The sequence below is a fragment of the Cyprinus carpio genome, chromosome B20, assembly GCF_018340385.1.
Source record: "Cyprinus carpio isolate SPL01 chromosome B20, ASM1834038v1, whole genome shotgun sequence".
In the NCBI taxonomy this organism is placed as follows: domain Eukaryota; kingdom Metazoa; phylum Chordata; class Actinopteri; order Cypriniformes; family Cyprinidae; genus Cyprinus; species Cyprinus carpio.
Window position 1 is genome coordinate 20,664,959 of NC_056616.1, and position 27,887 is coordinate 20,692,845.

A 27,887-nucleotide genomic window follows, 5' to 3' on the forward strand; every position below is an offset into this window, starting at 1 on the left:
GTACTGTTGTCTATACTGAAAAATGAAAAGTGGCCTGTCAGGATGAGGGCTGACCTTGATATTAACTGATTTTATAAATATCTGAAGGATTTATTTATAGCTGTGAAAACTTATAAAAGGGGAACATTTTTTCTGTCAGGACATGCAGGTTGTGGTTCCTAAAAACATACATAGACTATTGGCCATATGTTTCTGTTTATAATGCAGTCTATATGAAATACATAAGTTATGGTGTGAGTACAATTGGTTTTAGGGGTAGTGAGTGATAATGACATAACTGTGAATTGTTTTTATTTTCATCTCATTAGCTGTCGCTGTTTTAAAAAGCAATGGCAGGTAATGTTATGGGACCTGCTTTGACCCAGTGTCTGATTTGAGAGAGAGAGAGAAATAGAGAGCCAACGAGAGAGAGAGAGAGCTCTTTAAATCCACCTGTTAGCCGGAATATATTCTTGCGCCTTCGGTTTGAGAAGGTGAACTAATCGCCAGGACCGTGTGCCAGTGTTTTAACACAAAGTTCTGCATTTTTCCAAAGTCGTCACCGCGTACAATCTGCATCTTTAATGGGCCATTAATGCCGACGACATCATACGGGACAATGTTAATGCATCATTTGCTTAACCGCCCACAGATGCCTTGATCTCGCAGAGACTTCGCAACAGTGCTGCAACTCGCGCAAAATCGACACACCACAGGACTTTTTGTTTTCCATTCGTGAATATGGCAAAGCGATTGCACTGAACTGGAGCCGAGGTTTGCAACACATTGTTGCAAATATTTTGAAGAAGAACACGATGCTCTCCCTCTCGCGTGCCCCGTAACTGCTTCCATTCATTCAGTCCAGCTTGGCTCGAGCACCGTCTTCTCTCCTGGAGATTTTCCTTCCAGTTTCCTCTCAATTATGTTCACTTTCGCTGCCTTTTGCTATATGCTTTCCCTTGTCCTCTGTGCTTCTCTCATCTTCTTCGCGATCTGGCATGTAAGTGTTTGCATCTTTGACGTGCTTTGTGAAAATATGCTGCAGAATGGCATGCATGTGTTAGAGCAGAGGTTGCTGCATCTGACAAATCTGTCCATCACCAGATAAAAGCCTCCTTGATATTATTGTCTCTGGCATGTCTTTCATCACCAAATACAGAAGTCACTGATGATTATTTGAGTGTAAATTGATAGTGAAATTAGACTTGGGTCACAGTATTGGTGCATATCCTGACTTGGTGGCACCAGCTTGTGTCAGGGAAGTCTTTTGCACACCTTTTTTTTTTGGGGGGGGGGGGGGGGGTTCCCATCTCTCTAATGGACAAAACACCTTTGTGGGTTGTTACAGATTCTGTTTATCCATTTCAGGAAACACATACTTGCGTTAAACCCCCTTAAAGTTCAACTGTACAAGCCACAGTCAGTCTTATTTTCTGGCAGCAGTTTGTGCCTGACCTGTTTTGATGTTACGCTGTCCTTTATGTCTGTACACTTTATGCAAGGTGTAACACTGTTTTTTTCTTCCTTGAGGAAAGCTGCATTAAAGCACTGGCTCACATTCACAGCACTGCAAGACTGCTCTAGATTTGGGTCAGCACATTCGTTTGCCCTAGGCTTGCTTTTGCATAGCAACAGACATTATAGCCTCAAGGGTTAAATAAGGGGTAATTATGAGGACATCACATTTGACCCAGACCTTTCTGTAAGACATCATTCAACTCAATCTTTTTCCAATAAACTGTGCTTCAGTTATTCTAAAAGAAGTTCCTTTTATTTGTCAGTTATTTTGTGAGGAAGGCAGAAATGCTGTCCTCAGCGGTTTCAGCTTTTGAATCTTAAATAGATTTAATTCGATCGGCTCACAATGGGAAAATCCTGACACGTCGACCCTCGTTCACGTCTGCAAATTGAATACATTTTAGGTTTCGAGTGTAGATTCAGCATGATGTTACATAGTGTACAGTATGTTTTGAAGCAGAGTTTTTGTTGAATGCACTGAATATAGAGTATATGCATTATGAGACAGCTTCCTCACTGTCCTTTTAAGCCATGCTGAAACACAGTTTGTCACCAGACATATCAAAGAGAGCAGCATCTGCTTTAAAAATGACCTATTATTATAAAATCATGATTATTGAATGCCAAGACATTGGGAAATTCTGAATATCAGTGGAACTTTAGTTGATAAGTGTCCTTCAGCCAACATCCTTGTTGTAAGTGATTCTGTTTTTAATAACACACATAAATTCTTATTTATATATACAATTATCATGCTGACAGTATTTATCAGCTGATGGCACCACACAAATGAACACAATCCCAAGGGACTATCTTGAGCTGTAGTGTGAAAAGCTGCAGACAGGGACAATATCCTATAAAGAACATTTCACGCTTTTAAGAACCCTCCACAAAGAAACTGGAAAACCATCTACTATTATATAATATTTGTGATTTATTTATTGTTAGCAAAAGTTTGGGGTCAGTAAGAATTAAGAATTAAGTGACAGTAAAGACATTTAAAGATTACAAAAAATTCAAATAAATGCCGCTTTTTGAACTTTCTATTCATCAAACAATCCTGAAACAAATGTATCACAAAATATTAGGAATGCACAACTTGATAATAATAAGAAATTTTTATTGAGCACTGATTCAGCATATTAAAATGAGTTCTGAAGGATCACGTGACACTGAAGACTGAAATAATGGCTGGTGAAAAATCAGCTTTCGGGTATAAATAACATCTACCAGCAAGTCTAGTGAAAGATTGCAAAATAATTGAAATCTCTTACAGCACCTTTTAAAAGTGAAGTTTTCAAACACTGCTAAGTCTATCTTTCTTTAACTTTCCTTAACTTAGATTACAAGCATGGAAGAATTTATCTGTCGTCCTTTTCAAAGGGATCTAAAGATATGCCTAATCTGCATATTTCCCCTTGTGTGTTATTCTACATCTGAGGGGAAATGATCCCCACATTAGCTTAACTAACACTGAGAGTCAAAAGCTCCCTCAGCAGATGTTTCCAGTCCACAGCCAGTGGAAACCAACACATTAATGCCCACAAAACGTTTGGCAAAGATGCACAGTTTAGAACAGTATTTAACAGATTGTCTATGAATGCAGTGGTGCGTTCATCTGTGGAGGTTTAAATGTATTATTGAGATGTATAGTGGTTGTCCTAATTATGGCACATTTAATTCAAAAATCCAGCAAGCTACTGTATTTCGAAGAGCTCTTGTTAAACATCGGAGGGCAACTTGATTATGCTACAAGGGGAACTGTGTTAAAGCTTACACATGCTAACATGACTTGAATAATGCCACTATATGAACACAGTCCTTTTCAAACAGTCCTTTTAGAAAAAAACATCGTTGCTATACAGACTAGATTTTCAGTTACATCTATGTTCACAAAAACAGGTTAATGCTCGGTCTAATGCGTTTGAAAATAACACACCACCTACACTAAACCCTACCCTAAATCTTACCAGTAGTGAAGCAAAGCTTGCTTTTACAAGAATAAAAGTTTTCAGCTATTTTTCAGCTATTTTATCGTGACTCACGATTCACAGGATACCTGAAACGCCTTGCATTTCAATTACAGTACTTAACCGTGGGTGCTACCGAGCACGTTTACTACATCAGAAAAGCCATACTTATGAAACGTTGTGATGCAAACGTAAAAATGTATTAGTTTACAAATGATACACTTTGGGAAAAGTTTTGTCATAACATAGTATTGTAACTCTCATAATATCATAATTTGTGTGAAAAGAAATAAAAGTTGTTGGTGTTTTACTGCTAATCTGTAATTTTATCTGGAATTGATATCTTAGTGTCATTTGGTTTACTCAACCTGTGGTATCTTGGGTAATTCCACTAAGAAGTGATATTAACACGATTTTGGAAATAATAGGTATTGGGTCAGTGTTAGAGAATGATGTGATGGATTAGGGCAAGCGTTATATCATTCGTAGACATTACAGCAGGCAATCAAAAAGAAATCTATAATTTCTCACAGCCCAGTTCCCTCTTACTGGCAACACATTGTGTTATAATCATGATAAATTTGAGAATGTTTGAGGAAATCACATCTAATCATTTTAAATATTTAAGACAGAGTTTAATGAGCAACGATTCTATTCTGTGCATTATGAGTATATTTATATACAAGTACAGTTCTCCAGTCAGCTCAGCTTTTTTCAATACAACGTAATCCCCAGATGGGTAAACTAATGTCACACAGGGAACAAAACAGCAATGTTTCCACATGGATGCAATGTGCACATGTTACATTCTTTGTTGATTTTCTTTCTGGAAGGCATGTTACATATGCAGAAACATTTTATACTTCACAACTATGATTAAGATTCATATGCTGCTGTCAGGTTTAAACCCGGCCTTATTTTAATTGAACCCGTTTTAAGTGGTTTTTATGCTTCATCAACATTTATGAAAAGTGTTCAGTTATTTATATGTCACTTGTGTAGCTTATATGGTTCAATGATCCCCCTTTCATGGTGCAAGTTTAAATGTGATTATTAAAGGATGGCCAGATTTAAAACGTGTATGTAATGCTTTTTTTTTCTGGTTATGTAGCGGTTACACCGCACACACTTATCTGACAGCCAAGCAGAAAAGCAGTCAAAATCAAACCCAATTTTTACTGCTCGTGTCGCCTTCAGAACTGAGAGAGCACTGATATACTACGGGAGAGGCAGTGTAGGAGGAGAGGGCAGTTTGGTCTGTAACAAGGGAAATAAGCTTGTCTAATTTGATCTAACTTTAATTTAGGCTTTCTTGCCTTGGGCATGAGCTATAGCCATAAGGCACCATAAGACCCTATTTGCTCTGATGCACTTACTAAACGGGATAATTTCATATGCCTTTGCAATCTGTATAATTTTTGTCACATCAAACACTACTTCCACCATCATGATATACTGGATATTCATAATATATATATATATATATATATATATATATATATATATATATATATATATATATATATATATATATATATATATATATATATAGTATGATTAATAATAGTACACAACATATTTCAGTTGTATCACCCAGCTCAACTTCTGCTATGCCAATGAGATGCTGAAATAATGGAGGATAAATCAAAGTAATAAAAGCAGCACATATCCTTGAAAATCAAACGCTGCAAATCCATGTGTCTAGCCTAATGATAATGATCTTGTTCCCTTTTTTCTTTGGGTTTTCAGATAACAGCCTTTGATGAGCTTCAGGCAGACTTCAAGGTGCCAATCGATCAGGGCAATCCACTTCATGCGGTAAGTCATGCAAATAATGGACTTGATCATTTGATTGATTGCCCTTTCCTGCACTTCCATGGAAACAAATGAGTTTGTATGCGTGCGTGTCTTTATTTGTTTATGGTGGGAATATATTTTAGCAAGCCCTCTGATCTTTTGCAGGCACCAGGTGTGTTGCCTAGCCTACCCCAAACTCTGAAACATTTCCTGTCATCCGCAGCATTGCATGAATAATCCATAGAGCAGCTGTCTATGTGTTGTCTTTCCTCTGCTGGAGGCCCTGGCAGCTTTAATCTCGCTAATTAATTCAAGCTGAGGCAACTTTTCCAGCTTTTTGGATACACCAACTGTTATCCAAAAGTTTAGAACAACATTGTCAATCTAGATGTCAGCATTGCAAAATAATTTACATGTGTGTGCTTGATCCCTCGCCAGGCTACGCAGCGACAGAAAACAAAGCAAGAGGCACAGGCGAATGCAGATATTTTTGGTCTTTTGGACTTCGTGTCGGAAAGTCTCACTCAGAAAGTGGCACTGTGATGTGTAGGCAAAGTATCTGTGTCACGTATCCACTCCGCACAAAACTTCGGTAGTCATAATTTATTGCTGTCTTCCAAACAAAGTGTCAAAGTAAAAGATACACGCTCTCTATGTCACCCACCCCTCTGTCAGACTGGAGGGAACTATGGAGGATCTGGAAGGTGGGGGTGCTAAAAGATTGATGGCCTCCTAGCTGATCTCACCACCCAGTCAAGTCAGTCTCACACCCTGCCTGGCTAATTGGTGGCTTCTGTCAGTTTTCAGTTGGGAGGAAGTCAGGACTTCATCCTGTGATTCTCATTGGAGCTTCCCTTATGACTCTAGTCTGCACAGTAGTGCTGCAGTCACTGTGTACAGTCCCTCAGGCTCCTTTTACGTCTGGAATTAACATGCTTTTCGTAACCAGACAGCAAAATTATTTCTTTATGAGTAGTTTTTATGACTGAGAATTAATGTAATGCAATTAATATAGAAGCAATAATTCACAGAATTAATGCAGCGTTGTTTTTTTGTTCTTTTTTTATTTCCGAGGGTAGGCTAATGTTTTATTATGCTTATGCTGTTTGTATCAAAACAACACAGTCTGCAAGTACCCTCTGATCAGCCATACTTGAATGGCTATAAATATTAATTTGTTCCTCAGAAACTGAGGGGAAAAAACAGCAGTATTGGTAAAGATAACTGTGAGACTGGCCTTGATAGTACTTGATAGTAAAAAGATTTTAGCATAAGATGAGACAGAATAGAGAATCTTGAATTAAGTTTATCTTTCTTACCCCACTGGCAAGCAGTTTTCTCCTTGTTTAAGCAGAAATTAATAGTAAAAATATATAAATAATAGCAGTATCAGTATCACTGTTTGTAATAAAAATATTGGTGAGAATGGCTTTGATAGTACAAAAGATGCCATTATGTACTGTAATTGTATGTGATATTTAATATTTTGTTATATTTTATGTACAATTATGTAATATCTTTATGCTAATTCTATATTAATTTGGGGATTCAATGTGCAATTATTATTACATATTTTAATGTTAGATGCAATTAATAGAGATTAATTATTAACAGAAAACCGTGATTATTCACTTAAAAATGTTTACTCAATTTGCAACTTGTTTTGTAGTAGATCATATCTAAACATCCTTGAAACAAAATACATTCACTAGAGAACCAAAATTGCTAAAGATATTATCATAAGATAAGTTTTTCTTACCCCATTTGGAAAATAGCATTTTTCTTGTTTTAAGCATAAATCTAACAAAAACTAGTGTGGGTTAAACATTTTAAACTTTAATATCACTGATAAATCAGAGAGCGAGAGCTAGCAGAACCGTCACATTTAACTGCCCTTGACTGCCGATGCCCGGCTAAATCTGTAGAGGCATTCAAGACATAATTCTCCAGCAATTAAACACTTCTGATGCTATTCTTTTATAAGATTCTCTAATAATCCTTGATGAGCTTTCTTTATGCGTTGAAACGAGGCATCTTTCATGTTAACGTTATGAGCTCATTAGACGGAATTTGTATCTGCTGTGCTGCCTGATGTGTGCAAGCTTTTAATATTTTATCAAGTTAATGTTTGAGATAGACATAACCATATATGTGGCTGATTTCAATGTAAAACAACACTAAATTAGAGGTATCATTCTTGCATGATGGCGAGAGTTTTATGATCCAGATGTTTATCAGCATGCACAATATGAGCAATCCAACACATCAGCTCAGTTTTTTTAGATTTACTTTTGTAGAGACGTAAGCAACATTCAATACACTGTAGTATTTCCTACCACGTAAGCTTTAGATTTTACATTAGACAAGCCAGAATTATTCATACAATAAGTTATTTTCATAAAAGTAACAAAGTGTAAATTATTAACATGATGCAAAGTCACAATTGATTTTTCTGGTTTCTTAAACAGATTGTGGTCAGCAAAAACTGTCTGCAAATGTATTCTAAGCCATATTTTATAATTGTTTTTACATTAAATGTTTTTGTTCATGGTTTGAGTATGAGAGGATGCTAAAATGTCTTAAGTGTCTAAAGTGTCTGTCTAAAGTGACCAAAATTAGTTTGTTCAGAGGCTCAGCTTTTGATTACATCTGTTCATGCTCTTTTCATGCCATCATTATAGATGCTGAATATTAATTGTGCTACAGTAACGACAGAATCAGTTCTGCTGTGTTTGCATTTGTATGTCCATCAAGGATTACCCATTTGTATGCTGCAGATTGCATGGCTCAAGAACATAATATTCTCCCTGCTGTATTGACTCTTTGTCCTATACTTAATATATTGTTTACACTGTATGCCAGCACTTGTCAGGCAGAATTTGTGCTGACGAATATTTCAAAGGAAGCTGAGTCTAATTGCCTGCTAATTAAAAGTGCTGATATGGCTGCAGTTATCTCCAGTCGCTATGGCTGCCAGTGGAATATATTTGCATGCTGTTGTTGAGGAGGAATGGTGTTAAAAAATGTCTTAAGCAAATTTGGATGAACTAAAATGAGGTGCAGTCCAAAAATAGGCCGAGAGTTTAGTGTAACTTTCATGGATGTTTGGTGTTATCGCTGAAACACAGCTGTGTGCTGGAACAAGAGAGTGGGAGGTTGTCAATCAAAACCTTGAAAAAACTGTTTAAAAATGCACTGAGGAAACTTTGGGAAAATAGCTGCATATCAATTACTTTTCACAAATTCAGCAAACAAGCCACATTTTTTACTGGTGGAATTATTTGTGTCTTTGATAAATATAATATATTTATATAATTGTATATATATAATTGTAGTAAAACTGTTTTAATTAGTAATATATCATATACATTTTTAATAAATATATTAATTTAATTTATTAAATTAATTTAAATTAATATATTTAATCAAACAGCCTTTTTTTTTCAATATATTATACTGCATATTATTTGTGCCTGGACACATCTTATATTAAATGAGAAATTAGGTTATTACAAAGTTTTTCTCCCATGTGTTATCTGGAATACACTGTAAAAAAATAAGTAATTTTTTTTTTTTTTTCATTTGTCTGAAAATCGTTTGTACATGTTAAAACATATGGGAAAAGAATACAGCATCATCATTAGTTTATGTGTGTGTGTGTGTGTGTGTGTGTGTGTGTGTGTGTGTGTGTGTGTGTGTGTGTGTGTGTGTGTGTGTGTGTGTGTGTGTGTGTGTGCGTGTGTGTGTGTGTGTGTGATTAAACTGACTAACAAGGCCATTTCTGATAAACTGAGTATTCTTGCTGAGTAGGAGTGTTGTAGTGGTCACTATGGGTGGTTCTGTAGATTAATGAATAACAGTACAAATTATTTAATTATTTAAATGTGCAGGCTAGTAGTGTAAATAATGTATTGAGTTGAATGACGTTAATGTGAATTTCAAAAATAGCAATCAAATATGTATGTTTAGACTTATGTATGTAAGAAACAGCATCTTTGCACTCCTCTTGCCATACAGTATGTGTCATATGAACAGTGCTCTTTTAGGCAAAGTGCTGCCATTTTTCTTCTCTGTTACTCATGTAATATTTATTTGTTCCTTAACACATGTCCATACATGCCTCCTTTTGAGTTCTGCTGCTTTTTGTGCCTCAAATATGAAAAATTATTACATACTGCATATATGACAGTAAAGGCAAGCAGAGAAAGTAAATTCTGGATAAAATAAAAAAAAAACTCTAACCTGGTTTAAATCTTCACACTTTGCATATAGATCTCTGTTGAATTTGATTTATTCCATTGCACAGATGTGATTAAATGATAAACCATGAACTACTATGTCTGGGCGTGTATATATAAAAATTGATTTTGAGAGTACCATTACGTTTCCTGTGAATGCATATACACTTTTAAGCCTAGTTAAAATCTACTCCTGCTTCTTTGATGCATCACATCAACATTTTAGCAGTTGAAGGATGTGGCCTTCATACCAGTTTTGTCCTTGAGACTGGCATTTTAGGTGTTATGGGAGATTTAACGGATATTTATTTCTCTTAACAGCGTGAAAGACTTCGAAATATTGAGAGGATCTGCTGCCTGCTGAGAAAGGTATGTAACGTCTTTATCTGTGGGGGGATTTCAAAGTTTAACCCATCCTGATTGACAACTTTACTGAGCATTCAAGGGGACATGTACTGTATTTTACACTTTGATTTTCCTTTTGTTTAAAATAATCATAATATGTGGTAAACTTTATCCAAAGGATATTGTGGATATGACCCTTTCTACTGTATGTATTTGTAGTAAGACAATAATTTGGCAACATTTTATGATTCATTTAATTCTAAATATTATATTATATTATATTATATTATATTATATTATATTATATTATATTATATTATATTATATTATATTATTATATTATATTATATTATATTATATTATATTATATTGGAAACTAGTGCTTTCATTTTTCAGTATGCTGCAATATATGCATGGTTATGTATGGCTATATTGATAAATATTACATTGAAAATGATGATTTATTAATCAAAGGTATTATACAGTGTTTCTCACACCTACATAGTGTGAAACTGAGCGCAGTCTGTATGTTTAAACATTTGAATCCAAGTACTATTCAAGTTACAGGGGGCCAGCACCTGTTATGTTCCATATATATATATTGTGCCAACATCAGCAGAACACCTTTATGAGTTATATGTCTAGAGTCCCAGCTGCTCCGTTTGCATGTGCTCCTCACAGAAAAGGTTTCTGCTGTCACTCAGTTTCACCTGATTGCAAATGTAAAAGAAAACACTGCCTGACAAAAACACTTATCCAATGTCCACAAGGGCTTCATATGCGCTTGAGCTGAATTGCCTTTAATTTTACAGACACATGCACCATTTATAAAATGGTTTATACTGTAGCCTATGATTGGACAAGCCACATTTAAAGGCAATGAATAGTTTTAAAGCTAGTTCTTTCACCCTCCCTCTTTGTTTCTCGGTTGGGGTCTTCATGTACACAGGGCATGTGGTTTGTTTGTCATTTATTATCATTATTAATTATCTTGGTTGTAAACATTAGCTTAAGGCTCTTATCGCTTCCCAATGGGTCACAGTGTCTTTGCTATGACTGACATGAGCACAGTGATAATTTGTTAGAATAAAGCCAGAGAGTAAATAAACAAAAGTGCATTTTCATTCTGAACAGGTAGTCCTATAACAGATGGTGTCTCTTTACTCAGCAAATAAGAGAGTTTAATATATTTGTGCATGGGAGAATAAACATATACCTAGCAGAGTTTTTGTCAGTGAGACAATTTTATTGCCGAGTGAATCTGTGGATTGTGCATCTTTCCAGAATGAGACATTATGCTCACAGGTATTCAATGCTAGGGTGGCAAAAGCTAGCATGAGATCATTTATTTTCCCCCACTAGAGGTGCAGTATTTTTCACAGCTGACAAACAAACATGCATGCTTTGCTTTCTCATTTTTGTTAGCCCAGTATGAAAATGTCAGTTTTTGGCATCTGTGTCATTTTGTGTGTATTCACCAAAACGTTTGGAGAAAAAAAAGAGAAAGGAATGGTGAGTCAGTCAGACAAACTTTTGCTGAGTCATGCAGAGCTTCCTTGCAATGCACCAGCATATTTTTAGACAACTGCTAACACATCTTTCAGGATTCATAATTTAGATACCTCACACTTTAATACATTTATACACATTAATACAGAGTGTATTTGTTTGTAACAAACACATTTATTGATTATTTATCGATGCATTTATCGATTATTGATTAAAAATACAGTATACTGTAAAAACAGTAATGGTAATTTTATCCAATAATAATATAATTTTTAATTAACTGCTTTCTATTCATTCATTCATTCCTTTGATGGCAAAGCTGAATTTTCAGCAGCATTATTCCAGTCTTTAGTCCTTCAGTCCTTGTGGGGAAATCGTGGCCTAGTGGTTAGAGAGTTTGACTCCTAACCCTAAGGGTGTGGGTTCGAGTCTCAGGCCAGCAATACCACAACTGAGGTGCCCTTGAGCGAGGCACCAAACCCCCAACTGCTCCCCGGGCACCGCAGTATAAATGGCTGCCCAATTCTCTGGGTGTGTGTTCACTGCTGTGTGTGTGCACTTTGGACGGGTTAAATGCAGAGCACGAATTCTGAGTATTGGTCACCATAATTTACTGTATGTCAAGTCAATTTCACTTTTTTTTTTATTTGGTGTTCAATAAACTTGAACAAATGACTAATTATCAGTGTAGAAAACAGTTGTGCTGCCTAATACTTTTTTCAGGTTCCTTTAATGAATAGAAAGTTAAAAAAATAGCATTTATTTTAAATTTTACTGTGACTTTTGCTAAATTAAAAATATTGTATATAAATTATTAGGTTGAATTATTGTTTTATTAATTTTTATCTATTTTTATTTAAGATGATCTGTTCAGCTGTTGAAGATAGGTTGTCACCCCAAGTAAAAATAGTTTAATTTAAAAAAAATCTACTTTGTATTTGTGCCCCCAAAAATATGACTCTCTGAATGTATTATAAATTATATCATCACCATATCATTCAACAGTTCTGCTCTGTTGCATTGTATCTATGAATAATAATAGTTTAATTTTGCTGTGAAGTTCTGTCCCTGCAGTTTACCATCATTGTTTTGACCCTGTCTTTCTCTTAAGCTAAGCTTTTCCATCTAACTCTGAAGGTCAAGGTCAATATTCCAGCAGCCAATCAGAGGCGCCCGCTGGGGGAGTGTGGCGTAATCCCCTGTGGTTACCAACGCTGTGTGTTTGTTCTTCAAGCGAGAAGCTACTTTTTGATGTTGCAGTACAAACGTTTCTGTCCTCTCATCATTCCACTTCACACTTGCATTCATCACCAAAGGCATTTGCACAGAATTTGCGATAAATGGAAATGACAAGGTGGAACTGAAAGGCAGAGGATCATTCATAAAATACCTGTATGATATGTATATCTCTTTGGAAACTATCCTAATGATGTTTGGGTACATGCTGATACACATAAATCGAGATACGACAGAGCATAAAACATCTGATGAGACTTTTTTGAACCCAGGGTCTGAGATCTGTGAAGTTGCATCTTCTCAGGGGACCACAATTAAGAACCTTGTAATTGCTGAATAGTGTACTTTTTGCACCAAATGTTTTCAAACAGGTTGCCTGAACATCAACCAAAGATAAAATAAATAAATAAATAATAATAAATAAATAAATAATAATTTGTTGGGGGGGGGGGTGATTATAGAATTATAGAAATTAATTTTATTTAGCAAGCATGCTTTAAATTGATCAAAAGTGATGATAAAGATGTGTAATATTACAAAAGATTTCTATTTCAGAGAAGTGCTGTTCTTCTGAAGCTTTTATTCATCAAAACAACTTGAAAAAAATTTACAAATGTTTTTTGAGCAGCAAATCAGAATATTAGAATGATTTCTGAAGGATCCTGTGACTGGAGTAATGATGCTAAAATTCAGCTTTGAAATTACAGGAATAAATTATATTTTAAACTATATTCAAATAGAAAACAATTCCATTAAATAGAAAAAAATATTTAAAAATTTTACTATTTTTGCTGTACTTTAGATCAAATAAATGGAGGCTTAGTAAGCAGAAGAGTATTCTTTAAAAAAAAAGTAACATTAAAAATCTTACTGTTCAAAACATTTGACTGGTAGTGTATATGTATTTTTAAACACATGCAAATACAAAGTATACCCAATTATTTATATTATGGTGACAACATAGGCTTGTTAAGAGATTGAGATGCACTTTTGTCAAGCATAAGTTAGAACAAACCTCATTTCAGATTTGTAGACTGCTGTGTTTCACCCCAAACATACTGTAGTCTCTCGCTCTTATGACTTTTCCAAGCAATCCTTATCTCATTAGAGCAGGGAATGTGATTTTTCTTTTTCACACCCTACACTGATATACTTGGGGGCGCAGCAAGAAATTCTGCCTTTGCCTGGAGGAAAAGCTCCATTTGCCATCAAAGGGCTCAGGGCAGAGAACGTGGAGGGGGCTTTGTTGCACTGTTCTGAGTCTCTTACCGAGCCAAAAGCAGCCCAGCTATCATGAGATAGTTCCGTGTGGAGACTAAACTACTGCTGCCGAGGCGTAGCCTGCAAATGAATTTGCATGAGCTGCCTAGATTGGTCCTGTACAATGAAAAATGGAAACTTGCTTGAGAATTTATTAGCTTGTGATGTATATGCTAAACTCTTTTCAGAAAGAAAACCACGGTTAAAAATAAACCTTTGTTATCAAGCCTCTTGTAGCCGGCCCCTCACTGCAGGAGAAAGGAGCATTCTCCTTTGTGGCTTTTAAAAATAGCATCATCTGGCTGGTAATCAGACAGTATCTGGTCTCTGTATGCATCTTGTTAGGTCTGAGACATGGGTGTAGGGGGCAGCAGGGGCCTATTAGCCTGTCACCAGCCTTTGAGACGATGTGCTCTCAGCAGAGGTGTGGCAGTGATGCTGCTGCTGCTGCTCATTTGCGGTATAATTAACTCTGGCCCTTAAACTTATACTATAACTTTCAATTAGTGTAGCCCTTCCAGCTTGACGTCATTCGCTCCTCCCCAAGGTTAACTTACATTTGCATATTCATTATGTTTTTTTTTTCTTTTTTTTCTTTTTTTTTGCGAGGCTGATTGTTTAAAAGTGTTACGTTCCTTTCTGCACTTAGATTATTTGGTGAATTCACATTATTATTGCATGCAGAATGGATAAAGCAGGACTGCAGAAACAGCATTATACTGTACTGCTGCAAAAATAAACATATTTCAATAACTTTTTGTTGATATGTTCAGTAACCTTCTCTTTCAGATTAATTACTGGCAAACTGAATATTTTTCAATTAAGTTGATTATTTATTATTTAATTAATTTATATTTTTATGTATTTTTTTTTCTTCTGACAATTTTTATTACAGGACTTTTAGAAACATGATATATTACTGCAAACTAAATATTATTTGTTGATAATAGATATTATTAATGTAAACTTTTGGCCAACATTACATGTTTAGTAACCATTCTCTTTCACATTCATTACTATGACAATTTGAATACTTTTCATAAGTTAAACATTTACAAAATATGCAATATGAAAATTTTTCATTCAAAAGACTTTTTCTTTGAAATGAGTATTTTTATCAGGCTCCTATATTTAGGTTCATTAATTTCACTTTAATTGTAACGAAAAGGCCATTTGTCTTATTCTACTGAATGTCTTATTTCCAAAAGGAACCTAATAAAAATGCTCATTTAAAAGAAAAATCTCAGATGGAATTTTTGGGGGTTTTGCATCTGAAGTCCTCATTTATTATTCAATTAATTTATATCAATGTATATTGTTTTATTCTGACAGAAATTATATTTCAGTATTGTAGAAACAGCATAATGTATTTTTTAAGCTGTAAATAAAAAACAAAGAGCACAATTTATGTAAAAAAATAATAATAAGACAATACAGCTGCTACTACTTCAAAATGTAACATTTAATTTTAAAAATGTGTTGTTTTATTTGTTAAATTTAATAGCATTTTGAGTGAAATGGTTTCTAAACTGATTTTCAGTGTACTACTAAATATTTATTGTTTATATGTAATATTTAAAAATATTATTTGTTACAATGAAAAACAATATTATTTTTATTTTAATTTTATTCAGTTATTTAACATTATATATATATTTACTGAAAAAGAAATGATGCCTGTTTGTAGGAATTCAAGCCTATCAAAACCTATTTTAGGAAATAAAAATAAATTAATATAATCGCTCTTAGTGCATTAGGTATAAGAGTATTTCCATTGCCAGACTTTAGTTTAACCCCGCTTCATTTTGATATTTATTTATTTTTACCTGGAAGGGTGCCATACACAGCCATACAGTATTCAAAATGGTGATAATCACAGTCTGAATAGTTAAATGGAGAGCCAGTTCTTATGCTATTCAATGTCATGGGGATAGGTGTTCTTTAAAGAGAAAATATGTATAATTCTTTGCTGCAGTTAATTATTGGCTGCTGCCGAAAGAGAAAGACAGTAATTGGAGACTTGCGGCTCTTCTGATCTGCTAAGGCTGAGAACATTTTGCTGCTGCTAAGCTGAGAGCGCAGCCAGATTTTTCATTGTAATAAGTGATTGTGAAAAGGGAATGGTTTCTGAACATATATGAATTTATTTATAGTTACTGTACAAGTACTGTATGTCGACCCCTTATATTCTTGTGGTCAGTTCTCTACCACAGAAATGTAATGTTATCAATGGTGCTTTTCCATTCCTTTTTATCTCCATTATAAACGTTGTCAAGACCCATCACCTAATTAAAGCTGTATCTACAGTTCTGGTGTCCACACCGTTCTGCACTAACGGTGGGACATGTCATTAGTAGTAAGTAGTGTTAATTGGAGAGACCTGCAGTGGCAGGCTGGTGAGAGTTTGATAGGAACAGAAGGTTAGAGAGCTAGTGAGGGAGACGCAATGTTAAAGATACTCCACAGTCAAAAGCACAAAAGCCACAGCAGACCTTCCATTAGGTGACAATACTCCGAAGAGGCTTTTGTGATTCCCATGGGAAGGCAACTTTAAAAGTTACACTTAAAGCACTCAAAGCTCCTGGACTTCGGTTGGAGTGGTCCTGAACCACAGCCTTGTAATTATCATACAGCTATAGCAAAAATGTAGGAGAAACCAGCTCCTCCTGAGTAGTTATATATGTGCATCAAAGGCTTCAAGTGTGCAGATTCAGCAGAATGCAGGAAAATGGTTGATATACAGTCCAAAATAAAGTGGGGAAAGATTTTAAACCCATTAAAATACATAAAATCTGAGACACTTATAAGACAATCTTATTTTTAACAGGTCATCTGCAGTGTTCAAGATAGAAAGTTCTTAACTTTTTATTCAAACTGATCACATAATATGGCTTTATTTATGCAGATTTATATTTAATGCTGGCTTAAGTGCCACAGTTGGCCTGCTGATTAAAAGTTAATGTCACATAAATATCACACATAAAATCACCCCATAATTGCTGTTTTTGTTTATGTGCGCCTCTGAAATGAAGGACAAAATATTGTGCCTAAAGTTAGGCAGATGTTCAGAAGCCCTGAAGTCTAACAGATAAAGACTGATATTCCAGATGGGCCCATCCTAACCCAGCTGCCAGTCCATATTTACTTGATTATGCAGCATTCATCACTGCCCTCAGTTGCTCTGTTCCAAAATCTATACCGTGGCAGAATTTTAAGGCATCGTAGGTGCAAAAAAAATTGTTTAGAAAGGTAGGTAACTTAATTATGCTGCTTTATAAGATAAATATACAGCCAAATTTGAAGTCAGCTTTACAAACATAACTCATGCGGAATGCAATCCCAAAATGCATTGCAACAAGCTCAGTGGGAAACAATAAAACTAAGATGGTGAGAGAATACTCAAAATTATGTATAATTTGAATGTATTTTTTGTTCAAGACTGAAACTTAAACTAATTAGAATTACTGATTAGAGTATTGCATCAGCGCAGCAACATGCTAACAACAAACTCTCCCATGCGAAGCAATTGGAGGAAGATTATTTATTATAATGAGGAAAGTTTTAGACGAGAAACTGTTTTTTTCAGCCAGTTTTAGACGAGAAACTTTGCCAACGGCAGTTCACAATTCAGCTATCCAGATAAGAAAATATCCATGAGCCTCAGCTTGAAGCGAATAAATACACTAAGGGAATGGTGTGAGTTATTAGAATCTATGCTAAATATGTTAAAGTTTTTCATTTCTGTACATTTTTAAATTTATGCATTATATTTCTCGTTATGAAGATAAGAATGTAGCACACAGATAGGAATTACACAGATAAGAATTTTTTTTTTAAAGCATTTATCATTTTCCTTTTATATCCAGGGTATTTTTGTATTGGTGATGGAATATTTTGGGCTTTTTTTGCGCCAATAAGGTTAAATAGCTAGGACAGGTCCAACCTTAATGAGCCCTCTTACGTAAAGGTTGGCCTGAACCACATTTCCTTTAGCCTGCTGTGAAAGGACGCCACAGGAAAGGTTTGTGCCTTAGGATGTTGTGTCTTAAATGATAAATGATTCACTGAAGCCAGCCCTCAGTCTGTGTCAGGTATAAACTGGAGTTAATGGCTACAATATTACAAGCCTTAAGTCCTACATACTGCAAATCTATATACTATACTTGGCGATCGATTTGCTATACAGTCTAACTGAGGTTTATTTGATGTTAAACTGTTGCTATTGTGTTTTTATTCATTTGTCAGTGCTTGTATGGGATTTTGTTACAAAGGAAAATCCCACTGTGAATGGGCAACACATCTGAAGTCGTTTGGGTATTAGAACACTTAGTAAGAAAAAACCTCAAGTACTGCTCAAAGTAACTGCCCTAAGAGTCCCCTTTCTTGTCCATTTACAGCAAACTGGCACACCAGTGCTGCCAAAAATTGTCCTGTTCTTCCTCAGCTGAAGGTGATCTAACATAACCTAGAAACCATGTCCTAAAACTCTCAATGTTAACTCCAGTGATCACATAAAATTTATTGATTTCTTTTATTTCATCAGGTCTTAGAATTTCTCTGAAAAATTAATAGTTGTATCTCTCTTTCTTAGATAAGAGAACTCCAATGCAATTTTCACTGATCTCTGAAATCTCTCCAGAGCAACAGATATGAATGTAATATAGTCAGTTCCTTTCTTAAAGGGATTGTTCACCCAAAATGATAACAGAACTTACTGAATACTGAATTTATTGAAGTTGAAAACGAGGCTGTGAGTGACAGATTTACAGTCTTTACAATGGCACACACTGTATAAAGTTACTAGAGTGCATACAAAACTGTTTTATGGAGTTTTTGTCTACTGAAATGTTTTTCGAAAAGAAAAACTATCAGCTGACCTATCTGTAAGTTGTTAAACAACAGTACAATCCATTGAATGCACTGTATTTCCATTCCTCGCCTTGTTTTATTTTCTTTCAAAAATTAAATATGGTGCTACACTGACTTAGGGCTGTTCAGAATATTCTGCCTTTTCTCTATAATATAATCATAACCAAATATCCTCCAAAGAACAACAAAAACAAAAACAAAAAAGTTAGTTTGGACAAATTAAACAATGACATTTGTGGGTGAGCTATATTGTACCTTTAAGAATGATTCAAAGAAAAATCCATCTTGGGGGAAAGGGGGCTTTTCTGTATTTAATGGTCAGGACAGTTTAGAGCAGACAGGAAAGCATTGGGTGGAGAGGGGTGTGCGGATCAGCAACTGACCTCAAGACGGGAATCGAACACAGTTGATCTTATGTCGGCACACTAACCACAAGGCTATCAGCACCAACAAAATATTTTTTTTTTAAAGTTATTTATCTGTGTTCTCTTTAGTTGGTGCTTCCAGAGTACTCTATCCATGGACTCTTCTGTATCATGTTCCTGTGTGCTCAGGAGTGGCTTACTGTAGGCCTGAATATCCCTCTGCTCTTCTACAACACATGGAGGTGAGTACCTGAACCAGCCTTTACTCTTCTTAAACAAGCTATGTGCCTACTACCTGACAGCTTTCACCAAAAAAGGTGTCCTGCGAAATCACACTTGTCCCCACGACAGCCCTTGACTCTTTAAACAGCCCCTAGACTCTATAGACAGCAATACTTCTGATATTAATATACCTCCAGTTTATGATTTATTATGTACAAAACAGCTAATTATAATCATGGAAAAAAAATAAGCCATTATTATCAGCTCTGCAAGACTGAATGAGTAATGAGCTATCTCCAAAATGTTTTAGTTAAAAATAAATAAACACTTTATAAAAATAAATAAAAGTAGAAACTTTTAATAATCTTTTTTTTTTTGCTAAATAAATAATAAAATAATAAATATAAAAAAATTAATGTTTTCTTGTAAACCAGTGATTTTATGGATGTTTTACATGCATCACTATTATCAATGCTCAGATCAGAATCAGAATCAGTATCAGATTAATCTAATCAATTCCATTCCTAATTTTCCTATATTAAAGCTTCTTGCCACAGTGTCTTTATAATCTTGTCACTGCGCATTAGTCTTCCAAATTTTTCTAGATGAATAATAGCAGACTGAATGTTTTATCACACGGTGAAAGAACTGGGGAAATGATAACTGGGATAAAATGAGTTTCAGTCATTTTGCAGTGGAGCTCTAAATCTTTCTTTGGGGTTTGTTACTGAATGTTCAGAGCAGTTGTCAATTTCTGCCACCATCCTCAGAATATGAGAGATCATTCTGTTGTTTTTTGTTTGTTTGTTTGTTTGTTTGTTTGTTTTTTGCAGGATGATGAAACATTGAACTTAGTACAATAGTAATAGTGGATTTTAAATATTGTTATGAAGCTATGTCTGATTAGCTGGTTGATCTTGCTATCAATAATTTTACTTATCAGATTAATTGCTTTCCTTGTAATAAATCTACCTTTCTTTAGCACATCCGATGATGCTGCTATAATGCACTGTCACTCTGTTCTTCCCTCTGTTTTGCTCTAATTCTTTCACATTTTTTCCTCCTAATGCGCTTAAAGCCTCCACTCCTTGTTTTCGATTTCCCTAATAGAATTATTGCACCAGGGATGACGTTTTTCTTTGTCTTACAATTACAGACTATATTTAGTCATCCAATCGCAAGGATTGCCAAGATTGACAGATATATTTAAATTAAAGAGGCTTAGACAAGCTAAACTTTGCATTAGATTCAAAAAAATAAAAATAAAGTTAAATTAAACATTGAATAAAAATAAATTAATAAAATAATGAATTAAATTAAATTAAATGATATGCAAATGAGTAATTAAAAAAACAAAGGTGCACTTAATGTTTCAAGACGCACTACCCGGTTCGTGTTTTTTCCCATTTTCGGCAGGTACTTTCACAGCCCCACAGACACTAAGGAGCTTCTCTACGATCCAGCATCAGTCATGAATGGAGACACACTCAAATTCTGCCAAAAAGAAGCCTGGTGCAAGATGTCCTTCTTTGTCCTCTCGTTCTTCTACTATCTCTACTGGTGAGTAGATATCCAGCAGTTGTCTCAACCAAACTTAATTGCCAACTAATGGAATTCTGTGTAATGTATTCACTGGTTTTTATATCATTACAGCCAAATATGCTTTTTAGTGTGTGCCTTTGCTATAGTATAAGCTACCTTAAGCCTATAGCATAGCAGAGATATATACATAAACAAGCATTTGAACTGACAAGGACGCACTTGGATGGCGCCAGCAACATGCCTTTGGGTAGAATTCCTGAATTCCCTTTTTCCTCCACACAATATTACGTCACATTAAATGTTAATGTACACATATAAAAATGCACATATTCTATAAAGGTTCACCCTTCCAGCAAACAGGCCTTATGACCTTTTGTCAGATCAAAGGCAATTGTTGTGCACCAGCCATGTTCTGCATTATTTAATGCTATTTGCTTCTGGAATTGAAATTCTAGGACAAATACAGCCTTTTTGTTCAGAGTCTTTTGTACTCACACCCACTCTTTGAGGAGTGACGGTAGTGAGTTGGAGCTTTTATTTTCAGTGGTTATGCACAATTTAAACTTCACCTAATTGTGCCACACATTGTGAAACATTCACAGGTCTTACTTCCCTTCATAGCATATTGCAAGGGTCTCCATCAATGGTCTTTGTAACTTTGACCTTTGACCCCTCCTCTAATTGACCCTTTGCAAAGACCCGCCCCCCTTCGTTACTTTTTCTATGTCCGACAATCCATGGGACTCTCATGCCACATATCATGTTCTCATGTAGTGAATAAAACATTGCAGAGCAAAGACGTCACTGACAACGCACCGACAGACAAGACAGAGCAGGTTACTTTAGGCATAAAACAAAGTCCCAGCTTTCAATTTCTTTTATTTATTTATTTATTTATTTTTTGTTTATTTTTTTTTTATTTATTTATTTATAAGTATTTCAATCAATAAATACAGTTTTGTGTTTTTTTAATGTGTCGAGACAGATCAATGTAGCACCTCAGTTCAATCAGCACATGAACTGATCACCTTTTCGTATTTACTAGTTATAGCATGAAATGAACATGAATGAACATCAGAAGGTATCTTGTTTTAACTGTGGAAAGACTTCAGTGCACACTATTTTTTATTTTTCAAGTTCAAGTCCACTGATGTTAATCTGTTCTCCTGTCTGGTTTGTTTGCTGGACAAAAATGGCAGATTCAGAGTTATGATTGGTCAGATCGCTTGTCAATCAAACTCCCCGCAAAGGGTCATTTGCTTGCTTTTTATTGCTACCTTCTTAAAGGCATGTTCCAATTAATCTTGAACTTAAAAGGGTAGTTCACCCAAAAATGAAAATTATTTTATAAATTCCTCACCCTCAAGTTGTTTCAACCTGTATGAATTTCTTTCTTCTGGTGAACACAAAGTAAGATATTTTAAAGAATGTGAGTAACCAAAGAGTAACTGGGAAACTGTAACTGTGGCAAATTACTACAAGATTATTTGCCTAGAACATTTTATAGAATTTTATAGTGCTTGAAATTATGAGCATTACATTTTGGACTTTTAAAGGGATACTCCATCCCAAAATGAAAATTTTGTCATTATTCACTTACCCCCATGTCGTTCCAAACCCATAAAATCTTTGTTTGTCTTTGGAACACAATTATGATATTTTGGATGAAAACGGGGGGCTTGAGACTGTCCCATAGACTGCCAAATAAATAACAGTGTCAAGGTCCATAAAAGTATGAAAAGCATCGTCAGAATACTCCATCTGCCATCAGTGATTCAACCGTAACATTATGAAGCGATGAGAATACTTTTTGTACACGAAGAAAACAAAAATAACGACTTTATTCAACAATTCCTCTCCTCTGTGTCTCTCCATAGGAGCATACACTGCCTGCGTGCTGCTCAGAATTGCCAAAATGGTGCTACACTGATTTGAAGAGACATAGAGGAGAGGAATTGTTGAATAAAGTCGTTATTTTTGTTTTCTTTGTGTACAAAAAGTATTCTCATAGCTTCATAATGCTACGGTTGAATCACTGATGGGATCTTACAAATCAATTGCAAATCCAATATCAGCGCACCAGGCCATCACCCATCCAATTACAATAGTAGGTTTGCATTCATTCATTCCTTTTTTCTAAACACCATTCAAACCTAATGACTCAAGAAAGAAGTGTGCACCTCCAACAGAAGTGAAAGAGAGATTTGGGTAAACATCACACTGGTTCTCATGTGTTGAAGCTTCACAAAGATTGCAAAGGCATAAGGAACATTGTTTGCCTCAGGCTCCATCAGGATCATATCTATGATCATAGCTGAAATACATTTTTCATTGATCTACCACTTTCAACACGAACACTAAAATTGTGTTTTCAGGACACAGATAAGCTGCAGTCCTTAATAATACATCTTTAGATTTGGGATAAGACTTTAGCTGTGCGCACTGAATATAATCATGACACTCAACATTCGAAAAACATTTTCAGATGAATTCAAGTATGCTGCATATGCAGCAGTGATATAATTCCAAAGAGCATCAATAGATCTGCTTTCTATTTAAAAAGATTAGGAATATAAAATGATCCACACCGCTACTTTTCCGACCCCCACACACTGAAAATAATAAGACACAGTGAGCCAAGAACTGCTTATGCAGTTTTTATCAGGGCAACCCCTTATTATGTATTAATGCCTGTGGACAGCATTCTGGCATGACATCAATGGCCCCTAGTGTGAAGTCAGCACAGAAATTCAGCATACATCAACATATGGCAGTGCATTTTAAATAAATACAATCCATATCATACACGACCTGCCTGGAGTGATCCTCAAGCTGGTGAAGCTGTCATTTTCCATAGTATCAGCTGCTTTGAAGCCTCTCGCTTTATATTTCCATGCCTCCACCAGCTGAGGATGAATGCTGCGGTTTCAGCTGGATAATTTGGGGACAAAATGCATCTTTGTGTTTGTTTTTAGCTAGGGAGAAATGAACTAATTAAAGCCGTTCCCTGACAGAATGATTGAACCCATGGGCACAAACTAATTTCATTAGAATCGAAAAGTAACGTGCACAAAGGGAAGGGAGAAGTCCACTTTTCAATGCAAGAGATGGGGCTGATGTAATAAAATATTCTGAAATTAATTAAAATGAATTCCATCTGTCTATTTATCTGTCACAAGAAAGCACTAATTTTCTTCAGAAAATACAGAAATCAAGTTGGTTTTTTGGTTGTTATGTTTAATTTATAATGTAAAATGGATTGTTATTTACAAATCTCAATGAATTTCTAATATCAGATGCTTTTACTACAGCTTTGGTCTTTAAGATAAATCATAAACTCTGAAATTTGACTGATTTAATTAATCAGCTCTCTGAAATCACGAGTGCATGATTGACATTATAAACTACTTCTGGTGTTTCTTCTATTTGCATTTTAAATAGCTCATTTGCCACCTTCAAGTAAACAGATCAAAATAACTTTGAATATGGCCCACAACCAAGATCTTGTGTAAGTTGTTAGTGACTCAGAACAACATTCATCAGATTTTATTCAATAGTCTAACTTTTGCACACAAAGTCACTAACGCCTGTTTGTTCTGTCTTCCAGCATGATCTACTCCTTGGTGACCTCATAACAGAGTTCTCAACAGTGCTCATAAGACACTGTTTTCCCAAAGCTCTAAACTACATTTGGATGAAACAAGAGCACCGCTAGACACTGCAGTGTCTGAACTTACAGAGAAGACTTGACCCCATCTTCCCAGAGTATCAGAACAACCCAGTGTTGTTTACAGATCTGACTCAACGCCCTAGATGTCTCATGGACCTGGTGTGACGCGCTTTTCACAAGCTCACAGTAACATTTGCACAGATTGTCTCAGGCATAGCACAACATGTCCTTTACCACTTTGAGGCACAAAAACTGCCAACCTTTACACTCACTATATGTAGCTTCAAATTCATGTCGGGTTAAAACAAAAGAAAGAAAAAGATGATCAGCGAATGTTTCATTTTTACCAGTCACACACTAGGCCACTGAGTTTGATTACGTGAGAAGCTTTTGTGATATATTTTGTGTTTCTGTGCACTCCTAAAATAAGCGTTTTTAATATGAAATATGTATCTGTTGCATTACTTGTGTACATAGAGAACTTTGTGTAATGCTTTTATGTGTTGGTGTCAGTGGGTTGAGATGTTTTTGGACTTTATATTTACAAATGCAGATATCGAGGCTTTATTATAGAAAAACAAGAGCCACTTTTCCACAATTTTGCACAAAGTTGTTATGAGTTTGCACAACAGATACAGTTATTGGTTGTGGTGGAAAAAAGTCATATTTATATACCCAGTACGAGTCTTCCAATATATTACAAAGCATCAAAATATCATAGATTTTCATTCTAGGGAAGAAATTAAAACCACAGCTCATGATCTACCAATTTCACTTTCTCATTTTGTATTATCATTATTATATTAAATGTATTACTGTTATACGACAAGGTCAGCAATACTGAAACAAGATATTTAAGGAATCATCGAATGAGTTTGTCTATCTATCTATCTATCTATCTATCTATCTATCTATCTATCTATCTATCTATCTATCTATATCTATCTATCTATATCTATCTATCTATCTATCTATCTATCTATCTATCTATCTATCATTTCTATTTTTTTTTATTCTTAAAAAAAATCTCCAAACACACAGTTAACAAGAGTGTTTCTGACTACTACTTTCTACAGCTTTTAAACTATGTTGTTGGATCAGTCAGGCTAACTGTCTGGAGTAACCACATGATGCATATAAGCATAAACCCCTCAAGACATATATACGTGATGCTTTGGATGAGCACCATATATAATGCAGAGTACTGAAAATAGCAGTAGACACACTACATCATTTTCATTGCCGTGTAGGGGATAATAATACCAGTCCCCAGCAGTACTATACTCTGCTGCTGTCATGTAGCCTGCTGTCTTTTGTATGCCTTATGTAGTTACACATATGATGACCAAACATTTTCTATATCCTTATTGTGGACGTGGTCACCCATCCAAATATCATTTGTATATGAAATAAAACAGACTATTTTAAAACTGTAACAAGTGCTTTCCTATGCATGCTTCACATGTATGCTTGAATACCATTGGAGGCATTCGTTTTTTTCCCTCCATATTCATATTAATTTCATCAGTCATGCGGTTCATGATCCATATGTGGTTATTTCACTCAATTACCCACAAACCATTTCTCAGATTTCCTCATTTGAATCCTCACCCCGGAGTGACTGTCTGAAAAACATTGCCTCCATCTCTCACATGTCTCCTCTTCAGGGAGCGTTGCCTCCCGCTCGTAAGTCGACTATTATCTGCGTTTTCCGGAGCCAAGCCCTATGTGGCAGTGACTGGCTGACAGATCGGTGACAGGCTGTCCTCCTGCTCCACCTGCTACCCGTCTAAATCACTGCCACATGCTCCGTAATTACAGTTTGTAAAGGATGCAGCTCCCTTTGCCAACGATCTAACACTTTGCCACTTATAGCCGTGAAATGAACGTCATCAGATGTCTGCAGGTCTTGGCGCTCAAAGAGCTTTTTTTGCCATTTTCGACACCCATTTCTGACCCTGGTCAGTATGCTGCGACACCAGATAAGTGTTTAATTTTGGCTTCGACTTCAGTGGGACATGAAAATCTGAGATGCAGTAAAAGGTATTTTCTGTTCGTTTTCATGAAGTATCTTTGCTTTTAAGAGTTCCATGTCTTCCTCTCTCAGAAAATATCCCCGCCCTCAAGCGAAGAGCTTTGCACATTATATGCTTTGACAAGTGTGCTTGTCCCTCACACAGTGCTGGATGGGCAACCTGTCAGCTTGCCGGGTTTCTCAGATGCCCAGCCTGTCAGCACAGATTACCCAGAAGGCCAGCTGAGCATGGATTTTACCTGCCTTGTCTTTCTAGGACTTTTTCACCTTGCTTCCTGGCCACACAAACAAGCACATAAATATTGGCTTGTGTAAGCTTTCTGCAAAACTTTGTACAGTCTGCAGTTGCTGGCACATTTAGCCAGCGTGCTGGCAACAAATCATAAAACCTAATAGTTGCCCAAGAGAAGAACAGTCACCAAGGTGCTGGTGTTTTTTTTTTTTAATCTGGCAGCTGTTCACAAAGATTTTGTTCTTGACTAATTACATCCTCTTAGGTAATCCTTAAAACAGGATAAAGAATCCAATAAAGCTTATTATGCTACCCCATGTTCTATAGAACAATAGCAAATAAAAAGAACATCTGTAAATGTTCATAATCTGTTATATAATCTGTACATAATTTTTGTTTTTACAAAACTATATGCAGATTTGTTGTTTTTTCCTTCTTTGCTGTCAACTGGTATGGCTTGTTTAACTGAAACTTTTATGTTTTTTTTTAGTGTACTAAAAAATCCATAGGGTTCTCTTGCCTTATTATTGGGTATATTTTCATATCAACAAACAGTGCTGACTGTCAACAAGCTTCAACCACGGCCGACTGTGAATCATAGCTTCGGGTTGTTAAAGACAGATGAGCACCATTTCAGAGGAATGCAAGAAAATAAAAGCTGATGCTTGCAAAAGAGATCCTTTCTAGTTAGATAACACCGATGCCTGTACTGTATATGATGCATAAATTGGTCCACTGGGTAAACTAAAAAATGATGCTGAGAGCAGACATCAGAGGATGTTGTCCTCTGCTATGATTCCCCTGCTCTCAGTGTCTGAATCTAAAATCCATTTCAAAACATGCCAGTAGGGATGTAGAAAGGCGATAACAACACCATCAGGTGGAAAGTGCAGTGTTGGCCTCTCTATTGTTTGCACAGAACATTTATTTCCTCCCACCAGCTAAAAAGAAAACCCCAAACCTGAGATCTCAACAATCTAACCCATTTAACACAATACAATGGCACTTCCTACTGTATCTGCTAACCTGACAGAAGCTGAAACAACTCTCTCTGCCAAACAATCTGCACTTTGTGTTCATAAACCCCTCAGTATCGTCCT

The 27,887-nt window shown here is 35.6% G+C and overlaps 1 protein-coding gene across 3 annotated transcripts; it reads left to right on the forward strand.

Annotated features, from left to right (window-relative positions):
- Positions 1 to 255: 255 nt before the first annotated feature.
- Positions 256 to 27,887, forward strand: cnih3 (cornichon family AMPA receptor auxiliary protein 3). Of its 3 annotated transcripts, XM_042746875.1 has the most exons (7): positions 256 to 979; positions 5,217 to 5,285; positions 9,824 to 9,871; positions 19,216 to 19,328; positions 20,722 to 20,868; positions 24,292 to 24,358; positions 24,458 to 27,887. In XM_042746875.1, exons 1-6 carry the CDS (start codon positions 902 to 904, stop codon positions 24,311 to 24,313), a joined length of 477 nt encoding a protein of 158 aa, XP_042602809.1. In that variant the 5' UTR covers positions 256 to 901; the 3' UTR covers positions 24,314 to 24,358; positions 24,458 to 27,887. The 3 variants fall into 3 exon arrangements, with proteins under 3 accessions (XP_042602809.1, XP_042602808.1, XP_042602807.1); XM_042746874.1 differs by lacking the exon at positions 24,292 to 24,358 and having other exon boundaries at positions 20,725 to 20,868; XM_042746873.1 differs by lacking the exon at positions 24,292 to 24,358 and having other exon boundaries at positions 261 to 979.